Source organism: Agelaius tricolor, unplaced genomic scaffold, assembly GCF_023055355.1.
Source record: "Agelaius tricolor isolate 1412-34295 unplaced genomic scaffold, bAgeTri1.0.p SCAF_29, whole genome shotgun sequence".
NCBI lineage: Eukaryota > Metazoa > Chordata > Aves > Passeriformes > Icteridae > Agelaius > Agelaius tricolor.
Window position 1 is genome coordinate 5,325,939 of NW_027269289.1, and position 22,195 is coordinate 5,348,133.

The 22,195-nt window shown below is 42.6% G+C and overlaps 1 protein-coding gene across 5 annotated transcripts; it reads right to left on the reverse strand.

Annotated features, from left to right (window-relative positions):
* Positions 1–1,020: 1,020 nt before the first annotated feature.
* On the reverse strand, positions 1,021–21,741 carry JHY (junctional cadherin complex regulator). Of its 5 annotated transcripts, none has more exons than XM_071449621.1 (10): positions 21,620–21,741; positions 19,772–20,451; positions 18,546–18,930; positions 15,272–15,734; positions 8,630–8,740; positions 6,372–6,637; positions 5,517–5,751; positions 3,190–3,270; positions 2,263–2,385; positions 1,021–1,529 (listed from the first exon to the last, which is right to left on the reverse strand). In XM_071449621.1, the coding sequence occupies exons 3-10, from the start codon at positions 18,896–18,898 to the stop codon at positions 1,332–1,334; spliced, it is 1,830 nt and encodes a 609-aa protein (XP_071305722.1). In that variant the 5' UTR covers positions 18,899–18,930; positions 19,772–20,451; positions 21,620–21,741; the 3' UTR covers positions 1,021–1,331. The 5 variants fall into 5 exon arrangements, with proteins under 5 accessions (XP_071305722.1, XP_071305718.1, XP_071305720.1 ...); XM_071449617.1 differs by having other exon boundaries at positions 6,372–6,937; XM_071449619.1 differs by having other exon boundaries at positions 6,372–6,937; positions 19,440–20,451.
* Positions 21,742–22,195: the final 454 nt, after the last annotated feature.

Sequence of the window (22,195 nt, forward strand, 5' to 3'; positions counted from 1 at the left end):
CACCATCACAAGGTGGTTGTGTTTGTCTCAATATTCCCAAAATGTCCTGAACTTCCAGCTGTGAGTCCAAGGGGCTGATCCAGCAGCTTCCTGCTCATCAGGAGGGGACTTTTCCTCATATTAAATTGGGAGCCTCCCATAAAACAGACACTGAATAACTGGGATAAAGCAATTCCACATCATCACAAGGTGGTTGTGTTTGTCTCAATATTCCCCAAAATGTCCTCAAATTCCAGCTGTGAGTCCAAGGGGCTGATCCTGCAGGTTCCTGCCCCTCAGGAGGGTTTGAACAAGGCCATGAGGAAGGGCAGAATTGGAATCACTTTCCCCACATTAAATTGTGAGCCCCCATTAAAAAAAAGACAAAATAAATGGGATAAAGCAATTCCACATCATCACAAGGTGGTTGGGTTTTTTATTCCTTTCTCCAGCCTCTTTTCAGGAGGTTTTAGCCCAAATTCCCTGGCTGTGTGCTCTAATCACATTTCATATGGTGACTTAATTCATCATTTGCTAAGTTAAAGAAATGGAAGCACCCTAAGAAAGCCATCTGTTTGTTGTTATTTTTACAGCCTTAATCTGTTAAAAGCTGTTTCCTCTCAAACATGCAGCTCTCAATTATCTTCAGTTACCCAATATATTCTCCAACTGCTCCTGGCTAATCCCAGATTGTCTGCATGCTCAGCCAGGACTTGTTTGGAATTTTCTTGTCCCAAATGAAGCTTCAGAATTTTTATTTTTTTTTGTGGAAACTCTTCACTAAGAGATAACAGAGTAACAATTAAATAATTAGCATTGCATCATTACCAACTGATGTGTTTGGAGCATATTTTTGTTCTCTTTTTAGCAGCAATGGATTATTTTTGCTTTTATTTCTGGCCAAAAGTCTCTTTTCCATTTCAGAAAGAGAAATATTGCTGGTGTTAATATCATCAGATGAAACAGAAGTTTATTTTTAATGTTTTGTAGATATGTCTGTTTATATGTTCAAAAATGATCCAGCTGTGACAAGGCAAGAGATTATTGGTGTAAAAGATGCAATTTTCAGATCATTTATTTCAAAGAAAAAGAACAGAGGACTAAATTTCTAACAAAACATTTTCTAATAAAAGAACTGAGCACTATATTTAAAATGCTAAAAATGCAAAAGGTCAATTTATTAACAAAACAGGTACAAGTTGAACAATTAAAACCAACTCTAACACTTAAAAATAATTAAACTTAAACCAGTTTAAATTTCAGCAGACCGGGAAATGAAAATGTGATGGTCACAGCTGAAAATAAAAACAATTCAGGCATTTTTGCCTCGATCCCTGAGCTCCCCCAAGTACCTACAAGATGTGAAGGGCTTCAAAAGCAGCCACAGCTTCCTTCTCCTTCTCGTGCCTGCTCCACAGGGATTCCAGGGATGGGATTTTGGGTAACCTGGGTCCAGCTGGGGCCTGGGGCAGAGCCTCCTTCACCTCCTGCTCCCATTGCTTTGCTATCAACGTCTTTGGTCTTGGAATCTTCTTGGCATATTCCAGAGCCTAAAAACAGCAAAAACTGGGGGGACTGAGCAAGGGAAACCCTGGCTGAGATTTCTAAAAAAATATTTAGGTGGGTTGAGTGAGATATCTCTGAATTCCTGAGCTTGTTTCTGACAGAATTCAATCCCAGGTTCTTCAGTGGTGACTGCAACACAACCCAGGCCAAGATTTGCTTCCTGGCACCACAGGAAGCCACCTTAGACACTGAGGAAGTGTTTTTATTTGAAAAAAAGAAAGAGCAACACGAATTTATTAAATTTATAAACATTTTTTTTCCAGTCTCATTAAGCTCTTGCTCTCAGGCAGGAAGTGTTGCAGGTTATCAGGACAAGCTCAGGTTCTCCTGGGCAATGCACTTAAATATCCAAATTAAAAAGCAAAATGATGCCTGGAACGTGGAACTGGAGAGGGAATGGAAAGAGTTTTACAGAAATGCTGGAGCTGGCAGAGCCCTGGTTTAACCGGGGTGGGTTTTGGTGCCTGTGCGTTGCAGGGATTTGGGAACACCTCACGTCTCCCGTGCGTAATCTCACGTTCCTGTTGAAGGCTCCTAAAAGAATCCAAACCCATTTTGCCACCCAGCCAATAAAGTTGTGTCTCTTGGTGGTTTATTTTTGGGAATAAACGCAAGGAAAGGAGGAACTCTGATATGATTGGGGTCCCAGCTTTGTGCTGGGGCCTGCAGCGCTCCCTGTCCCCCTCAGGAGCACCCAGGGAAGGGCTCAGCCCTCACCTTCTGCCGGGACACCGAGGACACCTGGGCCTTTGCAGGCAGCCTCTGAACCACAGTCAGATTCTTCATGTTATATTCCTTGATTTGCCTGGAATATTCCTTCTGCAGCTTCAGCTTTTCTTTCTGAGCAAAGCAGAAAAGGGGCCTGGAATTCAGTGGTTTGGGGGGACCCACCAGTGCAAGCCTTTTCCCACCAATATTCCATTTCCCACCAATATTCCTTTTCCCACCAATATTCCTTTTCCCACCAATATTCCTTTTCCCACCAATATTCCTTTTCCCACCACTATTCCATTTCCAGCTCTGCTGCTGTCCAGCCTGCCTCTGCCATTGATCCCTCCTCAGCACACAACAGGAAGCCCTGATAAATGGCACAGCTTCTTTTAGTGGCTTTTCCCTTTTAAGAGCTTTTTCCCCTGGACTGAATGGAGGCTGGAGCTCAGCACAGAAATGTGACAGCTCCATCTTTATTCTGTCCTGAACAATCTGTCCCCGTTTCACCAGAATGCAGCCAGGTATTTTCTCGTGTTTGTACAACTTTGATTTCCACTTGGAACATTTGGTGCATCTTTACACTGGGAATGACAACTCAGCCACTTGAGTGGGTAATTTCCTGATGTCCAATTAGCCCTGATTAATTCCCATTTCTGGATTTTAAAAATGAGAGGGTAAAAATTATCCCCAGGACAGCTGTCTTTGCTTTTATTTGAGTTTTCCTGTAGGATCTCCAGCTAGCCAAGGATATAAAGTCCCAGATAATTGTAAATGATGATTTCTCTGCCACTCTCCCCTGCCTAAATCCACTTTTGGTTTACTCACTTTCTCCAAGGATATTTCTCTCAAGCAAGGATTTAAAGTTCCAGATAATCATAAATTATGGTTTCTCTGCCACTCTCCCCTGCCTAAATCCACTTTTGGTTTACTCACTTTCTCCTTGATTGTTTCATAGTCAGGTCCAAGGCCTCCAAGCTTCATACTCAGATTGAAGTAGAATTTGGAGCTCCCCAGCTGAAAACCAAACAGCAAACAGATTTTCCTTGATATGATTTCACAGAGGGAATAATTCAAGAAGGTTTTATAGTGGAAACATCAGGATTTTATTTGCAATCTCAGCTGCACCCCTGGCATTTTAAATAAGTGACCAACAGGACTGACTTAATGGGAAAAGTGAAATGACACAGAATTTCCTTTGGATCCAGGTGGGAAATTGCCAATTATCCCAATCACAAAGTGATATTTTCTCAATCAAAAATGACCTTTTGTGAGCTTTATTGTGAAACAGCTCAAAGCCGCTCATTTGACTGTGGTTAGAATGAGACTCCAAAGAAATTTTTTTGTGAGAGAAGCAGATGAAATTACCTGACTTTGGTGGCAAAAATCAGGCAAATGATGTTAGTGAGAACAACCTTTCCTTGTTCTGAAAGCTGCACTGGAAAGTTGCCCACAGACACAAGAAAAATCCATGTTTGCTGCACAGCAAAGGCTTTACAAGTGCAGGAGTGGTGGGTGATGCCATCCAGCACTTCAGGACATCACACGAGGACTCCAATGCCCCCATAATATTTTTATTCTCTTTTAAGACCACATTTTTAGAAGGGAATTATGTTTAAAAACTTGTGAGTGAAGCTCATTATGATCAGCTCTGTGATCATTTCAACCACACACTAAGGCAGGAACACCAATTTCTCTATGCAAATAAAATGGGCATTTCTTCAAAACGCAGTTCAAGTTAAACTCAGCTGCAGAGAAATTCATTTTATGCACTAAATTTGCTACTTGAGGTTTCTCTTTGTCAGCTATCCCTGCTCTTACATGCCATAACTCACTAATTTTTAATTTGAGGTACAGTGAGGAGTTAATTTCTCTGTGTCCCACAGAGAAATTAAAAATAAATAAAATCAGGGCTTCCCCACTTGCTGCACTGAGTGCATTTGTTTATGAGGAAAAGCTGGATTTTGCTGGGAGCACAACCAGTCTGGCTCTCTGTGCATTCCTCACATGTGGAGCGTGAGAAAACTGCTGCAAGCACGGGACAAGAAACAAAAGAAAGAGAAGGAGCCCTGCCCTGCAGTCCCCACCATAATCCTAATTCTTCTTAGAGGCACTCAGGCAGCAATACCCAAAGTGCATGGAGTCATTATTCCAGCTTAGTTTGTCTGCCCTGAGACCTGGAGCAAACTCCTCAAACGTTGAATTTGTCACGGGCAGCTTTCTGCTGTGCTAAGTGCTGACACCAGCACAAGTGGGCCTGCAGAGGAGACAGAAATCCAATTTTTAATAAGGACCATCAGGAGCTTTGGGATGAGGTTCGTGCTGTCAGCTTTGCAAATCCTGCAGATCTGGGCTTGGAATGCCTTGGAAAGCAGGAGATTTGAGCTGGGCAAGAAAGGAGCGTGAGCGGGGTAATGGATGGCTCAGATCTGAGGCTGCCTGCTGCTCCTGACAAACAGCCTGACCCTGGTGAATCAAAATCATTTTATCTGTGGGTAAAGGACAGGACAAACCCTGCTCTGTGTGTCCCTGCAGCTACACCAGACTGATCCCTTTGCTCCAAAATGATTCCAGTGAACCAAATGAACTAAAATGATTCCAGTGAACCAAATGAACAGAAATTATTTCAGTGAACTCTCAGAACCAGATGGATCCCTCTGCTCTAAAATGATTTCACTGAACCAAATGAACTGATTTCAGTGAACTCTCAGAACCAGTCTGATCCCTTTGCTCTAAAATGATCCCAGTGAACCAAATGAACTAAAATGATTCCAGTGAACCAAATCAACTGAAATAATTTTATTGAACTCTCAGAACCAGGTGGATCCCTCTGCTCTAAAATGATTCCAGTGAACCAAATGAACTGAAATGATTTCACTGAATCAAATGAATGAAAATGATTTCACTGAACCAAATGAGCGAAAATGATTTCACTGAACTCTCAGAACCAGGTGGATCCCTCTGCTCTAAAATGATTTCACTGAACCAAATGAACTAAAATGATTCCAGTGAACCAAATGAACTGAAATGATTCCAGTGAACTCTCAGAACCAGGTGGATCCCTCTGCTCTAAAATGATTTCAGTGCCTGTTTCTACCTTTGTTCCACGATTTTTAATGCTCTGCTGTGTGTCCACGTGCTCTTACAACATTTCTCAGTCCCTATTTGTATTCTTTTTTGTTTTTAAACTTTGGATTATTAAGAAGAAATGTTGGAGGGGGAATAGAAATGTTAAACCACTCGACCCACATCTATTTTCTCACCTTCTTGCTGGCTTTGGGCTGGTTTTGTTTTTCCCTCTGCAGCAGAGACCCCTCTGAGCTGCTTCTTCTCATTTTCCTTGGATTTCCTTCAGCTTTTCCTGAGTCTCCCTGGGGCAGGGCAGGTGGGAACAAACCCCACAGCCAGGTGCCAGCAAAATCATCTTCAAAATCAGAAATTCTTGGCTTTTCCTTCTTCTCTATGAGATGGGAGATTCTACAAGCAGGTGTTGGTGAGCTGTGAGCAAAACATGGAAAAGGCCTTAAAAAATGAGGGGGGAAGAGTAAAAATCTGAATTTACACACAGCAAACAACCTGAACATGGAATAAGGGAGCAGGGAGATGGGAAGGTGAGGATTTCACAATAAATGACTTGGCTTGCACCCAAGTTTATGGAAAATAAATGGAAAAAAAAACCACAAATGGGGAAATTTCAGCCTGATGCAAAGGTGATTAAAGCAAATGAAAGCTTTTGGATCAGGCCTGCTGAGTACTGATAGAATTATTCATTTATGTGAAATAAAACCTTCATTTTTTTTTTTTTTTTTAAGACAGGTGAAATTCTTCACAATTGAGGATTTTCCTGCTCCCCCCTTTAGGGACAGAACTGCCCCTGAATATCCATCCTGCAAAGCCAATTTTGCTACAAACTCTGAACTGTCCTTTTCCAATGCCAGATTTAAAAATCAATACCTATAATGAAACTTCAATTAGAAATAAATTATAATGGTAGGATTGTAGCAAAATAACTTTATACTTTGGAGTTTAAAGCATTTTTTTGTTTCTTCTCTGGGCATCACAGGGTGATGATAATATTATTTTATCACTTAAATCCTCACCACAAACTATTCTGATACCTGTGATCCTCATGAATGTGATTTTTGAAATCTGGAAGAGGTGCTTGATCCTTCACTCTTTCTTGAAAAATTGCATTAAAATCAGATGAAATATTCTCCAATTCTGGATGTGCCTGGTCACTGCTGCTGTTTTTCCTGGGAAAATCCTGCCCAGGGATGGCATTGGCTGGGAATTGCTGTGGAATTCCAGCTGGAGAGTCCTGCTGGTATTTCTTGTCCTCCTGACTGGGACATTCAGGATCTAAAACCTCTGGTGGGTAAAAATTCTGAAATATTGGGAGAAAATAGGCAGGCGTGGTAAGGATTGAATTTGGGATATCATTTAACCCACTCTGGGGTTTTCCTGCTGGGCCAAGAGCAGAATTTGGGTTGGGGGCTGAGCTGGGCTCCTGCCCCAGGGCAGGGGGGGCAGCCTGGAACCCTGGGGTTTGCTGCTGCCTCTGCACCCGGGCATTCGCTGCTCCTGCTGCTCCTGGGGGCTCTGGGCCATCGCTCCTTGCCAAGGTTCTGCCCCTCAGAGGCTGCTTGGGCTCTGCTTTTTGTCTCTGCAAGGACCTGGGCTGCTCCTGAAACGAGTCACCAACAGCTGCGTTTGAGATATTCAGGTGCAAGTTTCATCACTCACATCAAAACCCCTCTGAGCTGCTTGGATTGAGCCCTGCTCATGGTGGATTCAACCCAAAATTCAATTCACCAGCAGCTGGGTTTGAGATATTCAGGTGCAAGTTCCATCCATCAACCCATCAGTCACCAAAATCCCTCTGAGCTGCTCAGATCCAACCCTGCTCATGGGGGATTCAACCCAAAATTCAAATCACCAACAGCTGGGTTTGAGATATTCAGGTGGAAGTTCCATCACTCACATCAAAACCCCTCTGTGCTGCTTGGATTGAGCCCTGCTCGTGGTGGATTCAACCCAAAATTCAATTCACCAATAGCTGGATTTGAGATATTCAGGTGGAAGTTCCATCCCTCACCAAAATCCCTCTGAGCTGCTGGGATCTAACCCTGCTCATGGGGGATTCAACCCAAAATTTGAGTCACCAACAGCTGGGTTTGAGATATTCAGGTGGAAGTTCCAAAAACTCACTCACCAAAATCCCTCTGAGCTGATTGGATCCAACACTGCTCATGGTGGATCCAACCCAAAATTTGAATCACCAACATTGACCAAAATCCCTCTGTGCTGCTTGGATCTAACCCTGCTCATGGTGGATTCAACCCAAAATTCGAGTCACCAACAGCTGGGTTTGAGATATTCAGGTGCAAGTTTCATCACTGACCAAAATCCCTCTGTGCTGCTTGGATCCAACCCTGCTCATGGTGGATTCAACCCAAAATTCAAATCACCAACAGCTGGGTTTGAGATATTCAGGTGGAAGTTCCATCACTCACATCAAAACCCCTCTGTGCTACTTGGATTGAGCCCTGCTCATGGTGGATTCAACCCAAAATTCAATTCACCAATAGCTGGATTTGAGATATTCAGGTAGAAGTTTCATCACTCACCAAAATATCTCTGAGCTGCTCAGATCTAACCCTGCTCATGGTGGATCCAACCCAAAATTCAATTCACCAGCAGCTGGGTTTGAGATATTCAGGTAGAAGTTCCATCATTGACCAAAATCCCTCTGAGCTGCTTGGATTGAGTCCTGCTCATGGTGGATTCAACCCAAAATTCAATTCACCAACAGCTGGATTTGAGATATTCGGGTGGAAGTTCCATCACTCATCAGAATCCCTCTGAGCTGCTTTGATCTAACCCTGCTCATGGTGGATCCAACCCAAAATTCAAATCACCAACAGCTGGGTTTGAGATATTCAGGTGGAAGTTCCAAAAACTCACTCACCAAAATCCCTCACCAAAATCACTGACCAAAATCCCTCTGTGCTGCTAGGATCTAACCCTGCTCATGGTGGATTCAACCCAAAATTCAAATCACCAGCAGCTGGCTGAATTTCCCAGGGGATATTTGAGATATTCAGGTGGAAGTTCCATCACTCACATCAAAATATCTCTGAGATGCTTGGATCTAACCCTGCTCATGGTGGATTCAACCCAAAAATTCAACTTATAAAATATTTTTATATACATTAAAACATTAATATATCATATATAATATTTATATGATTTAAATATAAATATATACTCTTTCTATATTAAATATTTTATAGATCCATTTCAATTTTTAAAATTTCAAATTCTAAAACGGTAAATTCTACTGAATTTTAATTATTAAATTCTCTCAAAAAGGAACCTTGAGCTGCTGTCCTTTTGGGTACCATTTCTCTTCAGGTTTCATTTTCCCAGGCTGGAATGCTGGGACACTCTGGAGTGGTTCTTCATCAGCTGGTGGAGGATCTGTGACCTAAAAACCAGGAATGTTCATGGCCACAGCAGTCGGGGGAACAGATCTCAAAATCTTGGGGAAATAATGAGGAATAATCTGCGGCCTATTAAAATTAAAATGTTAAATTTTGGCACGATGGAACGGATGACAAGGAAATGGTTAAAGGAAAAAAAAAAAGAAGCCAAACCCAATTAAAGGGAGGGATGATTCCTTCTACTTTTAAGAGGAATAAAAGAAAGGAAAATTGTGCAGCACAGAAACTCTCAAACGTCTGAGCTCCTCCATTTCCATGGAGGAAATGCACCTAATAACAGAAAAGCAGCCAGAAACCAGCCCTGGCCAGGCAATCACACATCCCAGCCTCTGCAAGAGAGGCTCGCAGGAAAAGCTGGAAAAACACAATAATGGGGCTGAAAAGCACAGGGGGAGCTGCAGGGATAAAGTCTGGAGTGCACAGAGCTGGGAAAACAAGCTCACAAACAAGGACAGCTCCAATAACCACGGCTGCAAATTTGTTTGGAGCAAGTTTTTTCTGAGTTTGTGCGGTTATCGCTGCACAAAGATGAGTGATCCCCTTGTAAATATAGCAATAATTGATTTTTTTTTTCCTTGAAATAAACTTTTTTTAATCTATAAAACTGCAGGAAATCCAATTTTTAGTCTCTGTTTTTTTGTCCCAAACCATCCTGCTGAGTATTTTAGTGGAAGTGTGACTGTGACAGGAATCTCTGCTTCACCCCAGAGTGGTCCCACAGGAGAAGGGGCAGTGGGAAGATATTTATGACCAAAAGATAAAAGATATTTATGAATTATCAACTGAAAATGATTTTTTCACTTCTAATTTGGATGATGGTAAAAATAACGAGTGTGGATGGATGCTAATTAGAGCTGTGTTGATATGATTATGTTTGCTATTCAGGGAATTCTGGAAATCTTTCCTGTCTAAGTGTTGGAGCCAGGGATCAGGACTTCATTGTGCAGACACTGTTTAAAAATATGGAATAGGCAAAGGAATCAGTTTTTTCATGTGGGGAAAAAAAAAAGTGGGAAGCTGAGCCTCTCACTTTGAGGGTAAGAGATTAGGGCAGAAAGAAAAGGTGGGCAGGGTTTATTGCTGAATTTATGGGTGATCTCATGGCTCCAAATTCAACGTAAATCCCTGGAAAAATTCACAAGAAAATTAAAAAATACCACGGAGGTTTTCCTGAGCTGTGGACAGCCAGAGCTTTGCAGTGAATAAGATGTTTTTGGTGGAACCAACTGACTCGGTGCATTGATGGAGTGCTGGGCAGGTAAAACACACAAACATACTTCTACATTATCTCTTTGAAAGAGGAACAGGACACAACCTCTGCCAGCATTTTTTTCTTTTTTTTTTTTTCTTCTTTTTTTTCCCCCTTTTTTTTTTTTTTGCGAACCATTCTATTAATACCAATCAAATTGAGAAAATGATCAAATGAAATTGCATTTTGAGAATCATAAGCTGTGTAATGCCTATTCTGTTAAATTGAGGCCCATAATTGCTTCTCCACTGAAAAGATACAACAAAGGCAGCAATCATGGCATGTCATTATCCCAGACTGGCAAACCAGCCTTTGCAGGGAGGACTTCAAAGCCTTGTGGTTCTCGAATTGCATTTGGCTGCTATTGTTGAAGCACAGGCAATCTTGATTAGGTGTTTACACCGAGGGAAGGCTCAGTGCACAGAGAGTCTGAGTGCCTTGCTCTAGAGCCATTAAAAAATTGTACATTATGTTCCTGGCTTTGAAGTGAGGGGCTTGGAGGTAGGAAAGCAACTCGGATTGAGCCCAGCTGAGCTGCACTGGGCACTGCTTCTCCTCCTGCCTCGCTCGCTCTCTCTCAGAGAAACTCATCATGGGGTTCTGTAGGGATCAGGCAATGCTGCAAAGAACTTGATGCAGTAGAAATGAATTAGGAAATGTACAGATCAGCACGGGTTTGGGAAATCTGTAAATGTAAATCTTGCACAACGAGGTTGGAAGTGTTTTAACTCAGCTGTGCACAAAGTCCTGCCCTCAGAGCAAACACCATTTCATTGCCACAGCCCAGCAGTGAGCAGATCAATACATTCAGCTTTAACTCCCTGCAAAGCCCAGAATAATCAGTTTAGGGAGCTCAGTTGGATTGCTGACATGTGGCTCATCTGTTCCTTGGTGGTTTTGCACTTTTGGATGGAGCTTTCCAGGTGGGGTGACCAAAGCTGGCTCCTGCACCACCACCATGTCCCCTCAGGGCCTTTTTCTAGAGCCATTAAAAAATTGTACATTGTGTTCCTGGCTTTGAAGTGAGGGGCTTGGAGGTAGGAAAGCAACTCGGATTGAGCACAGCTGAGCTGCACTGGGCACTGCTTCTCCTCCTGCCTCGCTCGCTCTCTCTCAGAGAAACTCATCATGGGGTTCTGTAGGGATCAGGCAATGCTGCAAAGAACTTGATGCAGTAGAAAATGGTGCATGAATTAGGAAATGTACAGATCAGCACGGGTTTGGGAAATCTGTAAATGTAAATCTTGCACAACGAGGCTGGGAGTGTTTTAACTCAGCTGTGCACCAAGTCCTGCCCTCAGAGCAAGCACCATTTCATTGCCACAGCCCAGCAGTGAGCAGATCAATAAATTCAGCTCCAATCCTCTGCAAAGCCCAGAATAATCAGTTTAGGAAGCTCAGTTGCATTGCTGACATGTGGCTCATCTGTTCCTTGGTGGTTTTGCACGTTTGGATGGAGCTTTCCAGGTGGGGTGACCAAAGCTGGCTCCTGCACCACCACCATGTCCCCTCAGGGCCTTTTTCTAGAGCCATTACAAATTGTACATTGTGTTCCTGGCTTGGAGGTAGGAAAGCAACTCGGATTGAGCGCAGCTGAGCTGCACTGGGCACTGCTTCTCCTCCTGCCTCGCTCCCTTTCTCTATCAGAGAAACTCATCATGGGGTTCTGTAGGGATCAGGCAATGCTGCAAAGAACTTGATGCACTAGAAAATGGTGCATGAATTATTAGGAAATGTACAGATCAGCAGGGGTTTGGGGTGTGTTTTGGGAAATCTGTAAATGTAAATCTTGCACAATGAGGTTGGAAGTGTTTTAACTCAGCTGTGCACCAAGTCCTGCCCTCAGAGCAAGCACCATTTCATTGCCACAGCCCAGCAGTGAGCAGATCAATACATTCAGCTTTAACTCTCTGCAAAGCCCAGAATAGTCAGTTTAGGGAAGCACAGTTGCATTGCTGACATGTGGCTCATCTGCTTTTACAGATCCTTGGTGGTTTTGCACTTTTGGATGGAGCTTTCCAGGTGGGGTGACCAAAGTTGGCCCCTGCACCACCACCATGTCCCCTCAGGGCCTTTTTCACCCCTTCCAACAGGACTGAGCCATGGTTATCTGCTTAGGAATCAGTAAATGAACTGTTAATGAACAATAAATTAATCAGGAACTTCTGCCTGTCCCGCAGCAGCTCCAGGGGTGGCTGCCAGCGGTGGTGACGCCGCTCATGGAACCTCAGGGTTATGGAATGCTGGGGTGGGAAGGGATCTCCCTCAAAGGCCACCCTGTCCCACCCCTGCCATGGGCAGGGACACCTTCCACCAGCCCAGGCTGCTCCCAGCCCTGTCCTGGAACACTTCCAGGGATGGGAATTCCACAATTTCCCTGTAACTTCTCAAGGCCATGAAGAAACTTTCCTGCACCCCCCTGCCTGCTGTGCCACCTCTCTGCTGTCCCCAAGGCAGCTCCAGCGAGATAATCTTATCTCATAACCCTGATTTTAACTGATTCCTTTGCCTATTCCATAGTTTTAAACAGTGTCTGCACAATGAAGTCCTGATCCCCGGCTCCAACACTTAGCCAGGAAAGATTTCCAGAATTCCCTGAATAGCAAACATAATCATATCAACACCGCTCTAATTAGCATCCATCCACACTCATTATTTTTACCATCATCCAAATTAGAAGTGAAAAAACACAAGTGCTCTTAATAGCTCTACAAAAGAAAAAAACCAACCCTGTCCATCATTGCTGCCACTGGAATGAAGTCAGAAAATCTCCTCTGATTTGTGTCAACTCTTCATTAGCCCTGGCAGAGCCGTCACTGGGAGCACAAGGGCCCTGGAGCTCCCCAAGGTAAGAATTTTCTGTGTGGAGCAATTCAGTGACCCCCCCTTCCCATGATGCATAATAAGCAGCAAGGAAAAGCAATGAACTCGTTTCTAATGGTTCATTAGGAACTGTAATTACATTTCCTCTCAAACCTTGCCACAAGTTGGCTGAGACTGTGCAAAGTCAGAACTTGCAGAATCTGCATGGTCACAACTTCCTGACTGTGTAAAATCAGAACTTCCAGACTCTGCATGGTCAGAACTTCCTGACTGTGTAAAATCAGAACTTCTTGTCGCTAATAATTACTTTAAAAGCCACAAGATGACAGCTTCAAACATCCAAATTCAGGGCTTTTATAAATGTATTTATATATAATATTTATAAATTTATATAAATGTATAAATTCTAAATTTATAAAATTTAAAATTATAAATTAAATTATTAAATGCTTTAAAAAAGGAAGTCAGAACTTCCAGAATATGTAAAGTCAGAACTTCTTGTCAGTAATAATTACTTTAAAAGTCACAAGATGATAGCTTTAAACATCCAAATTCAGTGCTTTTGTGGATACATTTCATCTGAAAAATTCTAAATGTATAAAATTTATAATTCTAAAATTATAAATTCAATTATTAAATTCTCTAAAAAAGGAAGTCAGAACTTCCAGACTGTGTAAAGTCAGAACTTCTTGTCAGTAATAATTACTTTAAAAGTCACAAGATGACAGCTTTAAACATCCAAATTCAGTGCTTTTATGGATACATTTCATCTGAAAAACTCTAAATGTATAAATTCTAAATTTATAAAATTTAAAATTCTAAAACTTCCAGAATGGGCATAGTCAGAACTTCTTGTCGCTAATAATTACTTTAAAAGCCACAAGACGACAGCTTCAAACATCCAAATTCAGGGCTTTTATAAATGTATTTATATATAATATTTAGAAATTTATATAAATGTATAAATTCTAAGTTTATAAAATTTGTAATTCTAAAATTATAAATTAAATTATTAAATGCTTTAAAAAAGGAAGTCAGAACTTCCAGACTGTGTAAAGTCAGAACTTCCAGACTGTGTAAAGTCAGAACTTCTTGTCAGTAATAATTACTTTAAAAGTCACAAGATGCCAGCTTTAAACATCCAAATTCAGTGCTTTTGTGGATACATTTCATCTGAAAAATTCTAAATGTATAAATTCTAAATGTGTAAAATTTATTATTCTAAAATTCTAAATTCAATTATTAAATCCTCTAAAAAAGGAAGTCAGAACTTCCAGACTGTGCAAAGTCAGAACTTCCAGAATATGTAAAGTCAGAACTTCTTGTCAGTAATAATTACTTTAAAAGTCACAAGATGCCAGCTTTAAACATCCAAATTCAGTGCTTTTATGGATACATTTCATCTGAAAAACTCTAAGTGTATAAATTCTAAATTTATAAAATGAATCTGGAATAAGGCACAGCAGAGAGAATCACCATCAAAGTTATGTTGCTAATGCTAACATTAACATGGGAACGTTATCAATCTCATTATCAATCTCATTATCAAACTCATTATCAAACTCATGTTGGCCAAGCAGAATAAACGAGAGGCAGCCACTGATAAGGGGCAGTGCAGAGCACAGAATTTCCTTAGAATCAAGATTAAAAATCAGTGTGAGATCTTCCCTGGCCAGGACCAGGCAGCTGGGACGTGGCCAGCCCTGGGCTTGGGAGCAGCTGGGGATTTGGGATTATCCCACAAGGGCTGAGCAAGATTTTAATAATTATAATTTTAATAATTTTAATAATTAATCATTTTAGAATTTTAAATTTTACACATTTAGAATTTATACATTTAGAAGTTTTCAGATTAAATATATCTATAAAAAGCCAGCCCTGGGCTTGGGAGCAGCTGGGGATCTGTGATTATCCCACAAGATTTTAATAATTATAATTTTAATAATTTTAATAAATGTTAACACTTAATAATTTTAATGATTCATAATTTTAGAATTTTAAATTTTACACATTTAGAATTTATACATTTAGAAGTTTTCAGATGAAATGCATCTATCAAAAGCCAGCCCTGGGCTTGGGAGCAGCTGGGGATTTGTGATTGTCCCACAAGGGCTGAACAAGATTTTAATAATTATAATTTTAATATTTTTAATAAATTATAATAATTGATAATTTTAATAATTAATAGTTTTAGAATTTTAAATTTTACACATTTAGAAGTTTTCAGATGAAATGCATCCATAAAAAGCCAGCCCTGGGCTTGGGAGCAGCTGGGGATTTGTGATTATCCCACAAAGGCTGAGCAAGATTCTCCCTGGAAATCCAAAGCTGTCACTCCCTGGCATCATGGATTTCAAATCTGCTTCTCCCCTCTGCAAAGCTGAGAGTTCAACACCAGACAGACCTAATCCATAGAAATTAGGGAATTTATGCATTCACCCACCTGCCCTTGGAGAACTTGCTGCTTTTTATTGTGCAGCTCAAGATAGGAATTAATCCTCTCTGACTGTAAGCCCAAAGTCCGTTTATTTTTTTTCACAAAGTCCTTTTTTGCTCTTTGGGGTGGATCCTGTTGGTTCTGAGCAGGAAAAGCATGGCCAGGATTATTTTTGGGATGGAATCCATCTGCAGGTTCCTCCCTTTTGGCTTGTGGCCCATCAGGTTTGCTGCTGGCCACATTTGCTCCATGGAAGCTGAATAATTCTGGCTCAAACTCTGGGAGTGAATCCTGGTTATCCTCTGGGGAGCCATCAGGATGGAGATAAAATGAATCCACTGAAAAGTCCCAACTGCTTCCTCCAAAAACTTGGGGTGACTCCTCTGCCTCAAAAAAATCTCCCTTTGTTGCATTCTTCCAATGAGGATTGTACCTCAGGCTGGAATATTTGTCCACAGGCAGTTTCTTCCTAATTAAAACAAAACAAAACAAAACAAAAACCAAATTATTTCTGCATAAATGGTACAAATTCTGTATTATTTCAGTGTCCTGCTGTGGCCAAATGAATTGTTTCACTGGATTCAGTATGGAATCAGCATCAGAAGGGTTTTATCAAAGATTTTTTGGTAGGAAACCTAGGCAGGACTTCCTCTTCCTTTTTAATTTCCACCATCAGTGAATGATAAATGGGTCTAACACTCAGATCACAGTGGAGTACAATCATTATCCTAAATTTTGCACAGAAATTTTTAAATCCTTGTAGAACCAGCTGAAAGGTGAAATGATAAATTGCATTGTTCTGTTGTCTCCTTAAAAATGACACAAGTCTACAAAAGGCAATTTGTGTTGTTCCTTCTTCAAAGGCTCTGCTGAGTGAAATAAAAGTGAAATTCCTGGTAAAATCAGTTTTCAAGTGTCCTTTTGAGACTGTCCAAACAAGAACAGCCTCCAGCTCTGTGTTCTTATTTTCTCTCCTCATTCCTGTGCAACATCCTGATGCTTTGATTAAAAAACTCCTTCTAGAAAAGATTTTAAATCACTTTTTAGCAAAAAACAGGCAGTGATTAGATTAGAATAGAAAAACATAAATGGAAACTCTGTCTGTTTGGCAATTTTTTAATAAGTGGCCAAATTATTGCCCTGAGTTACATTTGTCACAAAGCAAAGCCAGATGCTCTGCCTTAAAAAATCCCCAATTGATCCAATTTCTGTTTAAGATCTGATCCAATGGGAGGAAAAGCAACTGCAGGACTCAAATCCATCCAAAGAGGCTTCCAGGAGCTGTGCAGGTGGAAGGAATGGGGGAGAAACAAAACTTTGACACAATTTTTTCTTCCCTGGGCCTGCAGTGCAGCCCTGGGGATGCCACTGAAACCTGGTTGGTTCCTATTCAAGAAATCTGCTGGATTCCTCAACCTGTGGCCTTGATAATGATATTAAAAAAATAATAAATAATAAATAATCCTTTTTTAACAAGCTACATGCCTCTGCCTATATTTCTATTTATTTTTACACAATTTTTTCTTCCCTGGACCTGCAGGGCAGCCCTGGGGACATTTACAGGCACTGGTTGGTTCTTCAGCTCCTATTCAAGAAATCTGCTGGATTCCTCAATCTGTGGGCTTGATAATGATATTAAAAAATAATAATTAATTTATTCATCCTTTTCTAACGAGCTTCATGCCTCTGCCTATATTTCTATTTATTTTTACACCATTTTTTCTTCCCTGGACCTACAGTGCAGCCCTGGGGATGCCACTGAAACCTGGTTGGTTCCTGTTACAGAAATCTGCTGGATTCCTCAACCTGTGGGCTTATTAATGATATTAAAAAATAATAAATAATCCTTTTTAAACGAGCTACATGCCTCTGCCTATATTTCTATTTATTTTTACACCATTTTTTCTTCCCTGGACCTGCAGTACAGCCCTGGGGACATTTACAGCCACTGAAACCTGGTTGGTTCCTATTAAAGAAATCTGCTGGATTCCTCAACCTGTGGCCTTGTTAATGATATTAAAAATAATAATTAATTTATTCGTCCTTTTTTAATGAGCTACATGCCTCTGCCTATATTTCTATTTATTTTTACACAGTTTTTTCTTCCCTGGACCTGCAGTGCAGCCCTGGGGACATTTACAGCCACTGGTTGGTTCTTCAGCTCCTGTTACACAAATCTGCTGGATTCCCCAACCTAATGATATTAAAAAAAAAAATTAAATCATTTATTCATCCTTTCTCAACGAGCTTCATGCCTCTGCCTATATTTCAAGTAGCTCCAAATAACAAAATAATCAGGTTTTCTTTGCTTTCCAGGTGAGCATGGCTGCCATGGTCTCTTGGAGCTGATTCCCACCTGGGACAGTATCATTATTGCCAGCTGGCCAAGGGGCTGCAGGTAAACAGCACGAGGTGAGGCTGCTCTGCAGCGAGTACAGAAATATGTGAGCTGATTGCAGTGATTGAAATGGCAGAGGATGAGGCTGGGGAGCCCCTTTGTGCTGAAATGTGTGCACAGAACCCAGCAGCGGGGCTCAGCCCGGGTCACTGCACGGGGAGAGGATGAGTGTGAAGAGCTCCTTCATCCCCAATCATCCCCAGACAAAAAGGGCACCTTTTATTGCTGCCCCCAGCTCCGTGGGGAGGTTGGATGGACTCAGTGCTCCTCAACAAAAGTGTGGGGAGCAGAGAGCAGCTGCAGCATTTCCTCTTCAGATTCCGAGGTTGGTAATGGATGTAGAGAGGGGGTTTCATATGGATGTGCTGTGATATTTGCTCTGCTTAATGGGCTGCACTGGAGTACTCACTGGGCTGAGTTCAAACAAAATAAAATCAAATTTCCATTTAATGAAGAGCCTCACATTCAGCACAGTATTCAGTCCAAAAAAATTACTAAAAATTAGAGCATGTTTCTAGTACAATTAACATCATTTGCACTCACAATAAAATATTCAATAACTGGCCATTTTGCTTGTTGAGGAGGTGAATAAAAGCATGCTATTAATCATTTAGCCTTCATTTGTTTGTCATTTTATTTTAAGTAGACTATTAAATTGAAACTGCACGTTGCTATTACTTGGGGTTTAATGTAATCCCTTTAAACTCAAGAATTATTCCCAATTATTTATCCAGGGTTAAACCTCCCATGCATATGACAGGATATTCAATTTTATTTTATGTACCCAGTTAATACTTTCTGAAGGATGTTTAAACGTGGCCTTGAGGAACATCAGGTTAAAAGTGTCAGAATTATTCCACTCCACTCGAGTTTTCGCCTTACCTTCCACTGCCACAAATCTTTGGTTTCCTTTCCTTTTTTGTGCTGTACTCAGCTCCTTCCTCTTCAGAACTCATCCCCTCCAAGCTGTCCCCATCCAAGCTGTCACCCTCCAGGATGTCACCAACCTCCTGCCCTACCAGCTCCTGAGTTTGCAGGTGCTGCCTCTGCTTCTCCAGGCTCTCGGAGCCAGAATCCTGGGAATCCTCAGCACTGGAGGCTGAGCTCCTCTCCCTGTCCCAGCTGGCGGCTTGGAAAACGGGGGGCACGAGGGTTTTTGGAGGGACGTGGATGTTGGTGGAGGGGTGGGTGTGTGGGGAGGAGACTGAAATGAATTTCATGGCTGAAGGGTTCATGCCCTGCTTTGCACCGATGGTCCACAGCAGCCCTGCATTTGGGGAACACAGAGAACAGTTTAGTAACACTTAAAAACTGCATTTCTTTTGGAGAACACATAAAACATTGTAATATTATTTAAAAGCTGCACTTTGGAGAACACATAAAACATTCTAATATTTAAAAGTTGCATTTTGTTTGGAGAACACATAAAATGCATTTTAATAATACTTAAAAACTGCATTTCTTTTGGAGAACACATAAAACATTCTAATATTTAAAAGCTGCATTTTGTTTGGAGAACACATAAAACATTCTAATATTATTTAAAAGCTGCATTTTATTTGGAGAACACATAAAACATTCTAATGATATTTAAAAGCTGCACCTCATTTGGAGAACACATAAAACATTCTATTACTATTTTAAAACTGTATTTTATTTGGAGAGCACATAAAAAATTCTTATAATATTTAAAAGCTGCATTTTGTTTGGAGAACACATAAAACATTTTAATAATATTTAAAAGCTGCTACCATTGGCTTAGGCTCAGAATTTCACCTTCTATTGTTCAAACAATTCTCTACTCTCATCTGATTTTCCTTTCTTCCCACTGATTTTCCTTTAAGCAATAATGTCAAGATCTCAGAGAATTTACTGCTATGAAATCTCAACTATTGGTGGTAATAAATAATGCAAAACCAGCTTGTGCCAAAGAAACTTAAACTGAGGCAAAGCATCTGTTATATGTTAATTCTGAGAGTTAAAATGAATTCTGTTTATTCTCTTCATGCAACTTTAGACCCTCTGGCCATGTAAAATCAGCAGAAGGTGGGACAGGGAGCACAGGGAGAACTGGAGCTCTGTCTAAATTAGGATGAGAATTTCTTTACACTCAGCTGAAGTGTTCAGAAGTTGTTTGCACTTCCAGATATTCCCCAGGTGAGGTGGGAGGGAGGAAAAGGAGATTTCAGTGCTGAGACTTCAGTGCTGAGACTTCAGTGCTGGGATTTCAGTGCTGGGATTTCAGTGCTGGGATTTCAGTGCTGAGATTTCAGTGCTGAGACTTCAGTGATGAGATTTCAGAGCTGGGATTTCTGTGCTGGGATTTCAGTGCTGAGATTTCAGAGCTGAGATTTCAGAGCTGAGATTTCAATGCTGAGATTTCAGAGCTGAGATTTCAGAGCTGAGATTTCAGAGCTGAGATTTCAATGCTGAGATTTCAGTGCTGAGATTTCCGTGCTGAGCTGTTCAGTGCTGAGATTTCAGAGCTGAGATTTCAATGCTGAGACTTCAGTGCTGAGATTTCCGTGCTGAGATTTCAGAGCTGAGATTTCAGTGCTGAGATTTCCGTGCTGAGCTGTTCTGTGCTGAGCTGTTCTGTGCTGAGATTTCAGTGCTGAGATTTCAGTGCTGAGCTGTTCAGTGCTGAGATTTCAGTGCTGAGATTTCAGAGCTGAGATTTCCGTGCTGAGCTGTCTGTGCTGAGCTGTTCTGCTCTCAGATGTGCACCAGTGCCAGCACACCTGGCACCAGCACGGTCAGAGGTACGCAGGCAGTGTCACCTCAGCACCTGGGGATAAAGAATTTTGGATATTTTACCCTGAGATCACCCTGCAGGCAGCTCTGACACCTGGACTGTCCCCTGTGTCCCCTGTGTCCCCTGCTCCCAGCAGTGACCAGGGCAGCCCTGGGATGGGCAGGGAATGGGGAATCCTGGCCTGGAGCAGGACTCAGCACCAGAGGAAAGCCACTGTGTCCCCAAGGCCTCCCCTGTCCCCAGCTCCCTGTCCCTGCCTCCTCCCAGCCCCAGTCCCCTCTCCTGTGTCCCTTTTGCCATGTCCCTCACCCAGTCCTGTCCCCTGTCCCCAGTGTCCTCACCCACCCCTAACCCCACATTCCCTGTGCCCTCACCTGGTCCCCTGTGCCACTCCCTGTCCCTGATCTCCTGTCTTGGTCCCCCATCCCCATCTCCTCTCTCCTGTCCCCTGTCCCAGTTCCCTGTCCCCTGTCACTGTTCCCTCTCTCCATCCCTGTTCCCTCTCCCATGTCCTCTGTCACAGCCCTTTTCATCCCACTCCCCTGGCCCTGGTCCCCTCTTCCCTGTCCCTTATCTGGTCAGTTGTCCCTGATCCTGCCTCCCTGTCCCCTCACCACTGTCCCCTCTCCCACTCCCCCATCCCCTGGTGCCCTGTCCTGTGCCCCTGTCCCATGTCCCTGTCCTCCGTCCCCTCTCCTGTGTCCCATGTCCCTGTCCTTCGTCCCCTCCCATGTCCCTGTCCCTGTCACCCTCTCTGCTCCTGTGTCCCTCTCTCCTATTCTGTGTTCCCATCCCTGTCCCTGCTTTTCCCGTGTCCCTGTCCTATGTCCCTGTCCCGTGTCCCTTGTCCTATGTCCCTGCCCTGTGTCCGTGTCCCTCTCACCACTGTTCCCGTGTCCCTGTCCCGTGTCCCTGTCCCTCATCCTGCTGTTCCCGGCCCATTCCCGTGTCCCGTGTCCCTCTCACCGCCGTTTCTGTGTCCCTGCCCCGTGTCCCTGTCTTGTGTCCCTGTCCCGTGTCCCGTGTCCCTCTCACCGCCGGTCCCGTGTCCCTGTCCCTGTTACCTTCTCCCATATCCCTGTCCCTGTCCCTCTCATTGCCATTCTCGTGTCCCCGTCCCGTGTCCCCGTCCCGTGTCCCTGTCCCTGTCCCTCTCACCGCCGTTCCTGTTTCCCGTGTCCCTGTCCCGTGTCCCTCTCACCGCCGTTCCCGTGTCCGTGTCCCGTGTTCCTGTCCCGTGTCCCTGTCCCGTGTCCCTGTCCCTGTCCCCGCCGTTCCGGGCCGGGCCCGGTTCGGGCCGTGCCGCGCTGTCCCCGTTGCCACGGCAACCCCGCAGACGCCGGCCGCACCCACCGGGGCGGGGGGAGCGCGGTTCCCCCCCCCCCCCGCGGGCGCTGTGGTAGCGCCCGGGAGCCGCCGCGCTCCACTGAAACGCGGAATTGTTATTGCCATTGGAAAAGGGAATTGTTTCCACTGAAACATGGAATTATTTCCATTGGAAAACGGAATTATTTCCACTGAAACGTGGAATTGTTATTTCCATTGGAAAAGGGAATTATTTCCATTGGAAAAGGGAATTATTTCCATTGGAAAACGGAATTATTTCCACTGAAACGCGGAATTGTTATTGCCATTGGAAAAGGGAATTATTTCCACTGGAAAAGGGAATTATCTCCATTGGAAAACGGAATTATTTCCACTGAAACGTGGAATTGTTATTTCCATTGGAAAACGGAATTATTTCCACTGAAACATGGAATTATTTCCATTGGAAAAT